Below are 12,662 nucleotides of genomic sequence, written 5' to 3' on the forward strand. Positions count from 1 at the left end.
ACACATCCACTTTGTAGTCACTTTTAGAAAGACACAGCATGGCAAAGTCTCTAGGGGGTGCGACACTTCCCCGTCTAACAACCCCCGTGTCACCAACCAGGAACAAAGCCGCCATAGTCGATTCTCCTAATTTCAGCGCAGCCTGTCGAAATCCCGCTCACTCACATTACCTCACTCGCACTCACTCTCCCTCTCTGTCTCCCTTCAACAAGTACGACAGGAGTTGCTGCCGACGGGGTCGGACGCTCCGCTCCCTAAAACTTGCCGCCATTCAGACGCTTGTGCAATTTGTTTCCATTTGTCAAACAGAAGAAGAAAAACTATCACAAAAGAAAACGCTGGCAAAGCGGGAAGTTAGCACTAAGGACAAAACCTTAAACAATCTGCGAGCGTGTTTGTGTTATCGTCCATTTATCAACTGTATGTTAGTGAATGGAATTTCCCTTTAAGTGACACTATTTGTCATTTTTATTCAGGCATTGTGCTGACTGTATCCATTAAAAGCACATGTATTTGCACACCTATTCAGCCTTTTAAATGACACCATTATTCCGAGGTATCCTTCCGTCTCATAATACTTATTGTGAAAACTTGTTTGCGGCGGCTATCAGGCGGAGAGCAGGAAGAATAATATGCTGACTCTGATGTAGATAGTGCCATTAGAATCCCCCCACCCCATTGGAAGGACCCCCCACCCCCTTGTCAATGCTGCGTCAGGTGCTCCAGCTGCCACGAGGTCCCCCTGGCCGCCATCCTGACACGGCGACACAAAGTAATCACCGATCACGCTGCTTAATCACTGAAACAAGCATTACAGTGCCCCACCCGCAAACCCCCCCCCCCCCACTCGCCCACCCCACCCCCCTTCTGTCAATATCCCACTGTCTCATTATCTGTTTGGATTGCACATCCTCACTGTCAGATAAACAGAGTGGAAAATTAAGATTAAAAATATGGTAATTTCATTTGAGGCAGCAGGCAGACCCTTCTCACTGGCCCATTATGCTATTGATTAACACCCCCAATCCCTCCACCCCAATTCCATTTCTCTTTTTCAATGTAAACTTTAATCTATTTGCAAGGCAACAATTCAACTCCCGGGGGGCTCTTTGAGAGTAAGTAACCATTTAATATGACGCTGGCTCAACACTCACTGGCTTTAATGAATTGTCTAAATCTCCCCACTGTGCATGTGTGCTTGCGTGTGCATGTGTGTGTGTCTCGCACTTCACTAGCCAAATGAGTGGCTTTTTCTAAGTGTGGCCGATGCGCTCTCAGCTCTTCCCGCCATCCAGTTATGTGCAGCTCACTTGCTAATTGCGCTGCTAATGATAAAAATCACATTGTAATCGGGCCGTTGTACCGCTGACATGTTGAATTAAAGGGACACTTGGGTGAGCTTAACATTGGCACTTATATGATAGGTTTGCATGTAAAAATGACATCAGTACTAAAGTGCCTCCCCCAAAAGATTCTGTAGTGATTTAAGGTCTTTTTTATGATTAGATTTACGACAAATTGCCCCGCTCCCTTTTGGGGCGTGGCTTATGTTATGTTTTCGGTCTCAGCAGTCTACGTCACGGGAGGGAGGCAAGGTGGTAACATTGCTCACTTTGTCAGTTCTGTTGTCTAAAACGGAGACCGATCGCCACCAAAATGCAAATGCACATTACTACTCTTGTCCACTTCTACCTGTGAAAGTATAAAAATGTTCTGCACCATAGTTTGGATTTGTTGACATAAAACGTGATCTCATCATGATCACCTCCACAAAATCAAAAATACCGTGGCGATTGCTCCGCCACTTTCACAAGCTGAAGCGGACAAGCGCATGAATGCGCACACGAACCCGGACTGGTTATATTTCGGACATTTAGCGACGCTAAACTCGTGTCTCAGGAGGGAGAGAGACGGCGGCTTGCAGCAGCAGCAGGCAGATTTAGGCAGACTTTAAGTCCCCCTCTTCCCTCCCCGACTAAAGGTAGGAAATTAGGAAGGCTAATAGCAACAACTAGCTTCAGGTCGTTAAAACAAAAAGGTGTTAGCACAACAACATTAGCTCCTTACTCTGCGTTCAGCCTGCGTCGATCTTCATGTCGGGGTTGCCTCCCAAGCAGTCGCGTGCGTTGTCCGACACCACTAGCAGCCGCCAGAGAGTGAGGTAAGCCCTCATCAAACAAGCGTCAATGTTCCGCGAACAAATAGGTCCTCCGAGGCTGACTCCACAACCGAGTGTGGCCGCATTGGAACGTACCTTTTCAGCTGTTTACGTTCCAAATTGGACGGCGTGTTGTCAGACAAAAAACTGGGGCCATTCCTCATCCAAATAAATGTGCACGTCTCATTTCCACTTCAGTCTAAATCTATGTAGCTCTGCTCACTTCCACATTTCCTCATTCGCATATAAATCGGCCATGGAGAGGTTCATCCTTTTGATATGTTGAAATGGGCATTAGTAGAGATGTCCACATACATTTTGGTGCTAATTGATCGCCGTTTTTGGACGTTATAAGCAATGAAAGTACAATGATTTCCAATGGAGAGTTTGGAATTGGTTCCTCCCGTGACTCCGGACGAACAAGGATAGAATGGTAGGGTGCGTAGCTTTTGGCCTAATTAACGAGGCATTATTCATGGAGTCACTTATTTCCTAATTTCTCCAAAATTAATGGATAAAATAGAAAATGGGTACTCTTTTCATTTTCCTGATCAAAAAATATATAAAATGAACTTGTTAGTGAAAACATGGCCATCCCCACCGTCCCTTTAAGCAATGACAACTCACTCAAACACATCTTTGAAGTCGCTGAATGAATGGGAGGCAGGAAAGACAAAATGACAACTCAAGGAAGGACGTTGGTATTGCATGTTTATTATATTTCATCTAAAGACGTAAGGACTAAAATAATATTTTAGAAATAAATAATAAATAAACACAATCATATACCGGTGTGTGTGTATATATATTATATAAATATATAGTTTGGTTCAATTCGATACTTTGTTGTTACGGTTCAATATTTTCGGATATTTTTTTTAATTGCAAAGTTTTCATGCATTTTTATTATTGGTATTATTATTACTCAGTAGATACCTCTACGTCCCCCACCATTAAAGTTGGGCCACATATCAAAGTTTAATATGTCCCGATAATCAGTCTGGAAAGCGTTAAAAAGCCATTCTTTAAGCATTGGGACTCCAGAGAACCATGGTGAGAGCCATCATCCATAAGTGGAGAAAACATAGAACCGCAAGCCTAGAAAAATAAGTGCAACTACTTTTTCACAGCACTGTATCTGTGGATTTTAGGTGTTGTGTTTTCAAGGCAGATGACATGCTACATTTCAAGCACCTTGTTGTTTCCTGAGCTGAGGTTGACATACAGTACAGTGGTCATGTTGTTCAAAGTGCAGGAAGACTCATAATTTGAAAATAAGTGCAAACACAAGTAGAAGGCACAACAATGAGCTAGCTCTCCTTTCCCAAATAATACTAAGCTCATCTGTGTGTAGCTCAAGCAGGGAGAATTAAAGCTGTTAGTGCAGTGGAATAAACACATTCAATATGTGCACTCTTTCAATCTCCGGCACAGGATTGAATTCCCACCGAGAAGCCCACAGTGCACGTACAGTAACATAGCAAGGTGTTATCAGTGAATAGTCACGCTATCAATAAAGGCACAGACACACACTAAAGTGGACATTCCAATGCACAGCCAAATAAATAAATACTTCCGGTTGGGCTCGGTCGCCGATGGCGGTCAAAGACGCTCTCCAAAGTGTCAGAGAGACGTCTCAAAGACGACGTCATGGAGGTGGCGCGCCTCGCGCTTTTTGTTCTCGTGCACCTGCAAGCATACGAGGGAAAGCGGCGTCACGGAATACGAGCGCACAATCGCGGCGACGATCTGTCGGCGGCCGCGTTACTGACAGCTGCAGTCAGCGCTGGCTTGAAGGGATTTGTCGGCCGCTCAAGCATGCCAGAGTGGCTTATTTAACTGGGAAAACGTTCAATCCTGCTGATAGTATGGAACTATTTATCTAGCAAGCCTTGAATTCTTCATACAAATAGTCAGGAACTGAACAACTGCAAGGAAAACAACATTACTTTAATTTAAATATTACTTTATCTTTACCCACTGCTGTAAACTTGTTTTTGTGTATGTGTGTGTGTGTGTGTGTATGTGTTTATCAACCATATAATAAGGAAACAATGTATTGTTTTTAAACATGCAATCATTAACATTATACCCTTGTGACAGAGAAAATATTTTTTCAAAATTTTACAAATAGAAAGGTAGCCTTCCTTCAGTCAAAGAATAAGTCACTTCATTTTGGGGGGAATCATGGTGGTCTAGTGCAGTGGTTCTCAACTTGTCACCGTGGGACCCGCATTTTCCTTTTGTTGCAAAGTTGTGACCCACATTTGTAGATATTGACTGCGTTTACATGCAACCAATAAACCTTTTAAAGCCTGAATATTGGCAGTATTCAGGTTTTTAAAAGCCATGTAAACGCGTGCGATAACCCGAATATGCCCTTATTTGGGTTTTTAAAATTCCAAATATCATTTTTGGTCACTCCCTTTCCAACCCGAATATGTGTGCGTGTATACGGCAATTGAAATATTCCGAATGCATGCGACAGTGCGCATGCTCACCTGCAAGGAATCTTGGTCTTCGTTGTACAGGAAGTGCTTGTATGCGCGCTGTTTGGCGCGCAACCCACCGGAAATACACATTTAGTGATAAACAAAACATGGCGAAAGCTAGAGTAAGTACGACACCACACTTTTAAAGCGAGTGACATGAATTTAATGTGTAACAAGCGGAGATGACATAAATTGTGTCAAGTTTTTTTTAAAAACATTGTGTGTACAGTTAGTCAAGGCTTCATGATGGCAACAGTTATAACCGTATTTTCTATGGGAAAACAGCTTTGAAATTAGAACAAATCGCATGGCCACAAGTGTTAGATTTTGCTTGACTTTGGCTATATGTCTTAGCCACTATAACAAACACTTTGAAGGACAAAATATAGCCTGAAGGTTTAGTGGTTTACTCGCTTACTGGATGTATGCCTGGCAAAATATAGCAACAAATGTCTGCCATATTCGTGGAGTAGGTTGCGGACTTCGAACCATGAGAAAAAGCATCCGGCTATGAACGTAATCCAACGCTTACATTTTTGTGTGCTTTTCTATTAAATTCTTGTGAGAATAGAATGCCATTCACCGGCGGTGGAAAGTTTGAACAAAAAAAGCTGCAAACAGGAAGTCGGCAACGCGCTATATCCAGAGAGGCAGTGGGAGAGCCTCTTTCAACGCGCACAAAGCAGAAAGAGGTTGATATCAGATTATTGAATGTGTATAAACTTGAGTGACAACTATAGAAACTTGTCACACAACATTTCAGTATTTAATGTAAAAGTGGTGCTAGACAGTAATCTGATGAAAGGGGAAGCGGCGTACAATGCGGGAAAGGAAAGGGAAAAGCTTGGACAATACGTCCCTGCCAGTGGAGCAGTGTGCAGGCGAACAGCACAGCAAATAATAGTGCAGTGTGCTGACTCTTTCAAATCACTATTTTACTCATTTCACTCCTCTGGCTGACGAGATGGACTGGAGCTGATAAAGTTGTGAGAAAATGAAATGATGCCCACTTTTTCTCATTGCACAAAGGCCCGTTTGAAGTTGCAATGCAATGCTATCTGCGGCCCCAGACAGATGCGCAGAGAATGGCGCTGAACAATGACGAACCCGCCGCTCTTATCGCTCGTCAGTGTCCGAGGGGGAAATACATCACAAATGAATTTCACAGGGAAAAATATGGACATTCTCTATTACAGTAATCCCCATAGAAAGTTTATCCCCAATCACCATGAAGTTAAACTCAATATTTCTTCAAGAATCATCTCTAAAATGATCTCAAAATTATGTGGAGGGGGGGGAAGATTATACGGACACTGTTTGTGATAATATCTGAGGATGACAAATCTACAAAGGGAGCATTTCTCTTGAAATTAATGTTCTGGTGGCTGTAGTACTTTCACTGAAAATGATATTCGCGTCCTTACATTGTCAGGGCTCATCTTTGGCTTCACTGTATTATTGTGAAAGTGGGGTACCAGGTTAGCTGTTTGGCAGCGTTTAATAATCCTATCACTTCTCATGCAATACCAATACGCTAGTGTCAAATTTGAACATTTTTGCGATGTCTGAAGCCGCTCAAAAGGGTATGAAATCAAGGAATTCGAATTTCTGAACTGTAGTTTTATCCACACTTATCAACATGAATCCAAGAATGATTTATGTATTGATTTGCACACTATTCCAGTATCATTATATCATGTTGAAAATATTACACTGGTATTGTATCGTAATGCAAAGTTTATCGTGTGGAAAATATTGTCTTGATATCGTATCATGTTGTGGTTTGGTTGTGTGGAAATCGTCACATTGATATCCTTCCGGGATACTATGGATGTATTGTGTATGGTATCATGTGTATAGTTATTGTGTGTAAAAATGTTATGATTATCATATCGTGAATCAATAGATATTGGGTTGATATCATACTGTGACATGAATTATCATGTGTAAAATATCAACATGGTGATATTAGAGTTATCATGTGGAAAATGTTATGTTGATATTATCATGACAGTATGCAAATCATACAGATAACCTAATATGACACTAGTTACCATGAAGAATAAAGTGCAAACCTTAGTTTTGGTGATTAATGTAAATATAAATATTAACAAAAAATACATTTCATAAAGAATTGAAGAACTTGACTAAAGAATTATAGATTTACACAGAAAATGTATATAAATGACTAATGAAGTGGATAAATGAACATTTAAAACACACTTTTATCTTTGTTCAAAAGTATTGATAGCATTTGACCCCTTTCCTTTTTTTTCCGCAATTTACAAAACGTTTTAGATGAATGCGCATTAATTCCGGGAAATGAACAGCTGAGTCACTCCTTTTTGGAGGATGAAACAGAATGGATGTACAAAAACTAGGACTATTCAAAACCAAATCATATGAAAACCAAGGCATACAAAAGCCGAGGTTACAATGTAATATGTTATTGGTAATGTAAAATATTGTGCCAACCTTGTATTGTACTATTGACGCTTTTGTAGGAAAAACATTTTGTTGACATTGTAAAGTGAATTACCTGTTGGGCCGCATGCAGCAGTGAGGCGGCCTCGGCTCGGCCTGTCTGTTGGACCATTTGGTAGAAAAGCCCTTCATGGTTCTGGAGCAGCACATAAGGCTCATCATATTCATGGATCTTACTGGCATCCAGGACCTGTAATCACACGTGCAACTCTAGTAGTGTTTTGCTTGTGCCACCACCTGTGTGTTTTTCTTTTCACATTTTAGCCTTTTGTCAGCAGCAGTAGTAGCACGGAACTTGTCATTTTATGTGACTCATGTTGACAGCAAACACCTGTGCGTGTTCTTGCTGGCCAATTAGCATCCAGCCCATTAGCCGCGTAACGGTCGACTGCTGAGTTGCAGGGACTGAAGATCAGAGAACCAGCCATGGTTTAATTCTGTCCAACCCAACAATCACATCCTTAAGACGCTCCTGAAATTGACCATCGTTTCTCTGTTCTCACCTGAGAACCACACAATCAACACTGCCAATTAAAAACGGCTTGCTAGGGACTGCAATTACAGTACTGCATAGACACATTTTCACATACTCAAGTCTCTTACTACTGTCTTCTCTTACTACTACTGGGAAAGCCTCCAGCTCAGCTATGACTTTAAAAAAGGAAAAAAGCAGATGGACGGACGGACTGTTTTATGAACTAGATGCTAGATGGGTCGGATCAAAACACGGATTTGTGTATGGCAGGCAGGCTGAAGCTTTCCCACACCTGATTTTGAGTTTGCCTGCTGGCCAACCTCTCAGCATCATTTCTGGGACCAGGCTCTTCAGGTCTGACTTTATTTAGTCCCCCCCCCGGATCTTAATGTCAATCCCGGGGCATTTAACACAAGCGTAGGTGTGACTCAGCTGCCCAGCTGCTCCATATTTGGCTATTTTATGATGACCAGACAAGTGCCTGGTCCTGCAGAGCCCTCCATAGATTCTTGCAAAAATGGCACTAATTGACACCTCTGCAGGCAGTTTTAGGAAAAGGGCGAGGAAACGCTGTGAGGGAGAAAGACGGCAGAGCTGTTGCAAAATGTGGTGATTGAATCCGGTCTCGGTGGAGGTTTGTTGCAGGCCCTCCAAAAATAAAAAGTGCCTTATGGCCTGAATGTGTCATCTTCAAAGGGCGAGTACTTTATTTTAGTTGTATTTTTCCAGTGAATGTTAAAATGTTACTCAAAATTGTGCCTGTATAACTAATAAAAGTTTGATGACAGCCACAGTTTGACTTTGCAACAAAGTTGCCTTGAAATTAGAACACCCTTGGATTGCGTTCTACTTTATAGGTTCCACTATTGTATATGGGGAAATTAAATTAATTTTGTTAATGTGACAGTGCAGTAAATCATGCATTCAAGATACAAGCAGAGGTAAATCTGAATTTATAATCACAACATCCCCTGTTTGAGTTATATCCTTGAGATGCAGGGCGATGGACATTTAGCGCCTGTTAACCTACCAGTATTCTGTCACAGTCGATGATGGTGTTGAGCCTGTGAGCGATTGTGAGGACGGTACACTCTTGAAACTTGCCCCGGATCGTCCGCTGGATCAGGCTGTCGGTTCTAAAGTAGCACAGAACACAACACCTGAGAACAAAACACTCTTCGGAAAGCGCCCCGGGCGGGGATTTTACGCGGTGCGCTACAATGCAGCAAGGTATGTGTGGCAGTAGACGTGACAAAACAAAAAGGCTATCAGAGCTCCTTTGCAAAGTGTTGTCAGGATGTTTAGTGGGCTGAAAGAAAATGTAAACACTGAATAACATTAGGATTGTTTGACTTTCTGACAACATAAGTGTTTGTGCGTCTGCACTGCTACATGCTTGCTAATTTTTGTCTTGCCTTTAAAAGTGTTTCGGTGAAAGTGTTGCTTATATTGTTGTATCTCACTGGGGGATACAGGTTGTAGTTTTGATTAACTGTGAATAAAAAAAAAATCAAATGTTGATTTATTTTTTTTCCCCCTCACAGTTAAGGTGGTTGTAGTTAACCTTGTTTCATAGTTTTCACTTGAACGTTACACTTTCAGGTTATGTCGCTCCCGAACAGAACTCTGAAACTAGACTTTTTGGAAACTATTGGTAACATCAAGTTTTAAATAAGTCAACTGACACAATTGATACATTTAGGCAGTCTGCTTTCATATACTCTACAAAAATAGTACTGCAATACTTTTGTTTTTTGCTATCATTTTTAATGAGCTGAACTGAACTCTGGCCTTTTATTGTGGGCAGCCTATGGCACACCTGTACAATAATCATGCCGTCTAATCAGCATCTTGATATTCCTCACCTTTAGGTGGATGCTTTATCTCAGCAAAGGAGAAGTGCTCACTCATACAGATTTAGACAGATTTATGAACGATATTTCAGAGAACTCAGCCATTTGTGTGCATGGAAAAAAAGTCTTGGCTCTTTGAGTTGAGCTCATGAAAAATGGGAGCAAATACAAAAGTCGGGCGTTTGTATTTTTATTCAGCATAAATCCTTCCAGTAAGGTTGTGATGGCTGTTTGATTGAACCCTTTTGGAGTGGTACTATTAAACTCCTGTGACCTTGGGTCCACATTGGCCGTGGCCTCGTCGATGACAAGGATGCGGTTTTTGCGCAGGATGGCTCTGGCCAGACACAGCAGCTGCCTCTGCCCCATGCTGAAGTTGGAGCCCGACTCGGTCAGCAGCGTCTCCATCTTATTGGGCAGTTCCTCCACCGCGGCCTTCATCTGCACCTGCAGAGAGGCAGAGCACGGCCCCCGGCCCTTCATTACTCCCGTATAAAGACCCCCTGCTGAGATGCCTTTAAAGAACCATCCAAACACACCCATTAAACCGCCTGGCACAATGCAAGGCCAGGTCCGCTGATGACCTTGGCCAGTGCTCTCTTGTGGCCAGCCTCTAGCTTTAATCCAGGCCACCAAACCCATTCAGAGACGGGACCAGGAGCTGAAGCCCTTCACTGTGGGGGGAGCCTTCATCCTGATTGGCCTGACTGCCCAAACACATCTCCCCCAGCACTTTCAATGCTTCCCAGTTACAAGCCGCACATTGAGCAGGGCCCCATGGCCCTAATGGGATTTCCCCCCATGACTTGTGGCGAGCAGGGAGGCTGAATGGCGGCATTGTACAGGGGGACAGAGGGATCCCCCCCTGGGCCGGCAAGGGGGAATCATTCAGAGACTGGCTGTAGTACCTCTTGGAGTGCATTCCACAGGTCCTCATCTGTGTGCTGGCTCAAAGGGTCCAGATTCTTCCTCATGGTGCCCGTGAAGAGAACTGGGTCCTGTGGATAGATGGATATAGAAAGAGAAGGCCGTGGCCAGTAAAGATAATGACTAGGGCTAGGATGCATGAAAGGGTTAAGACGGCCTTTATGGAGCGCATCTAGGAAATGTGGGGGGGATAGACGTTCACAAAAGGCTCGATACACTCAGGAGTCCCATTCAATGCTTTGGCCAACTATGCTTCACTATGTTGATCTTTTACTTGAAGAAAAATAGGGCTGAGAAGTGAGTACAATAGATTTTGTATAGGAGCCGAATTGGTAAAGATTAGTAATTGTCATCTTCAAATAATCATCGTGTACATGTGCGAAATGACTGTTGCCAGGGCCGCCGCTCCCTGTACGCAGAGCACGCACAGTGCGTAGGGCACCGTTGTCCATGGGGGGGCACCAATTTGCCAGGGGGGACACATTGCGACATCCAGTGCTCACGTCGTGCGTGCGCAGGCTCGGGGAATAACGAAATACATGTACCGGCGTTACGTATTCGGGATATAAAAAAAAAAAAGAAATGTAACTGTATTCCATTACCGTTGCAGGAAAAAAACAGATTACGGATACATTTAATAAAAATGTGGATTCTTTTGCAGAATTATATTTTTTATGTGGGGAGAGGTACAGCGCTGTCGATTCCTGCCACTCTCAAACTTGTTGGCCAAACAAGATTTTGCAGAGTTCAGTGAATAACTGCTCAGACTATACCCCAATGGTCGTCCCACGTCTAGGTTTTTGTTAGTCAACAATTAAATGACTGAGGCAGGTCAGGGCTGGCTGGATACGTGTCGGTTTTACCGCCGTCGATTTCAAAAGTGACTCGAAGGGGATGGATGGTGCATGTTTTTATGAGACCGGGGTGGGTACGGGCGGGGTGGGGGTTGGGGCAGGTGAGATTCTCTCCAAGCCACACACACCTGTAGCGAGAATGTGACATGGACAGCCTTCATCTGAGTTGGAATTATTACAGTCAATAATCTTTCCCAAATACATGTAGAAGGAAGCCACAGTGAGACTCAGGCAAGCATAGGGAGAACAGTGTAACTCCTCGTAGGAAGGCCACAGCCGAGGTTCAAACACCACTCCAGACATGCTAAACACTTGGTCACTGTGTGTGATGACAAAAAATAATTAAGACACAACGCAAATTTAGAACTGCAGCTATTGTTGACACCTAACATTATTACTTGCCGCACAAGTATGAAAAGAATTAAACCACTGTTAATAGTGACATGCTAGGTTTGTTAACTTCACACCGAGTTGTACTACTGTCACAGCGAGTCTGCTTACTTCATTCAACTGATGCACACCATATCCTTCTCACATCTCTTTTTGAAATAAATGCAGGAAAAAAAGTCACATGCAGATTTAGTCCTTTACTGAGGTTTTAGTGTCACATTGTGCTTGACGGTGGATTGTTTGTTGTGTGACTTTAAAGCTTTGACGGTATGTGAGTGAAAAGGTGACACTTCTGTGAATCTGTCAGGCGAGGTGATATAGAAACAGGCATCCTTGGCATTTTTTTTGATGCATTTCATTTTTTATTTTAACCCATGTATCAACATTTTATTAGGTGAAGAGACAAGACTGCATACCTTTCCCACAAAAATAACACTTTTGGAACTTTACCTGTGCTTTAGATGCTCCACTGCTTTATTTCAAACAGGCTTTTTTTTTCCTTCCAACCCCTGACAGCAAAAATAGCAGCGTGCCATTAAGCCAGTTGAAGTCCCAATTCAAACTAGTTTTGTGACATACTTTAATTGAGGATTTGCCGTTCTGTCGGATGAAAAAGCGCTTTCAAGCACAACTTTCCATTCAGCGATTATGTGCTTCACCAATTCTAAGCCCGCTGTTTGCTGCATATACATATATATATATATATATATATATATATATATATATATATATATATATATATTTTTTTTTTTTTTTTTTTAAAACATTCCTTGGTAATTCAATAGAATGAAATGGCTCCATTTTAATGCCATATGCTAATATCATCATATCGTAATCAAATCAGTGTCTGCCAAATAATGCAACTCCTCACTGCAGGATGTATCTCATGCATATTGCACTCGACATTCTACAAGGGAAAATAAGGAAATCTAAAATTATGTCCCAATCTTTTCCAGGTGACAGTTGCGTGGATATCGTGTCATCTTTGACATATAGAGAGTAAAAAGGGTATTCAAATGAATGTGTGCG

The 12,662-nt window shown here is 42.4% G+C and overlaps 2 protein-coding genes across 15 annotated transcripts in view; one reads left to right on the top strand and one right to left on the bottom strand.

The window, feature by feature from the left end:
* The window catches only part of LOC147136421 (claudin-10-like), a 108,791-nt gene that overhangs the window by 54,399 nt on the left and 41,730 nt on the right, over nt 1-12,662 (top strand). The window lies entirely within an intron of this gene.
* The window catches only part of LOC147136423 (ATP-binding cassette sub-family C member 4-like), a 44,915-nt gene continuing 35,206 nt past the window's right edge, over nt 2,954-12,662 (bottom strand). For all 3 annotated transcript variants that reach the window (XM_086051526.1, XM_086051524.1, XM_086051525.1), the window contains exons 27-31: nt 10,371-10,460; nt 9,737-9,909; nt 8,640-8,745; nt 7,190-7,324; nt 2,954-3,847 (exon numbers count right to left, since the gene is read on the bottom strand). In XM_086051526.1, the coding sequence (XP_085907652.1) occupies nt 3,782-3,847; nt 7,190-7,324; nt 8,640-8,745; nt 9,737-9,909; nt 10,371-10,460 (570 nt within the window). In that variant the 3' untranslated portion in view covers nt 2,954-3,781. The remainder of the gene's footprint in view (nt 3,848-7,189; nt 7,325-8,639; nt 8,746-9,736; nt 9,910-10,370; nt 10,461-12,662) is intronic.

Source organism: Filicampus tigris, chromosome 14 (genome assembly GCF_054856515.1).
Source record: "Filicampus tigris isolate MCC_2025a chromosome 14, RoL_Ftig_1.0, whole genome shotgun sequence".
Classification (NCBI taxonomy): domain Eukaryota; kingdom Metazoa; phylum Chordata; class Actinopteri; order Syngnathiformes; family Syngnathidae; genus Filicampus; species Filicampus tigris.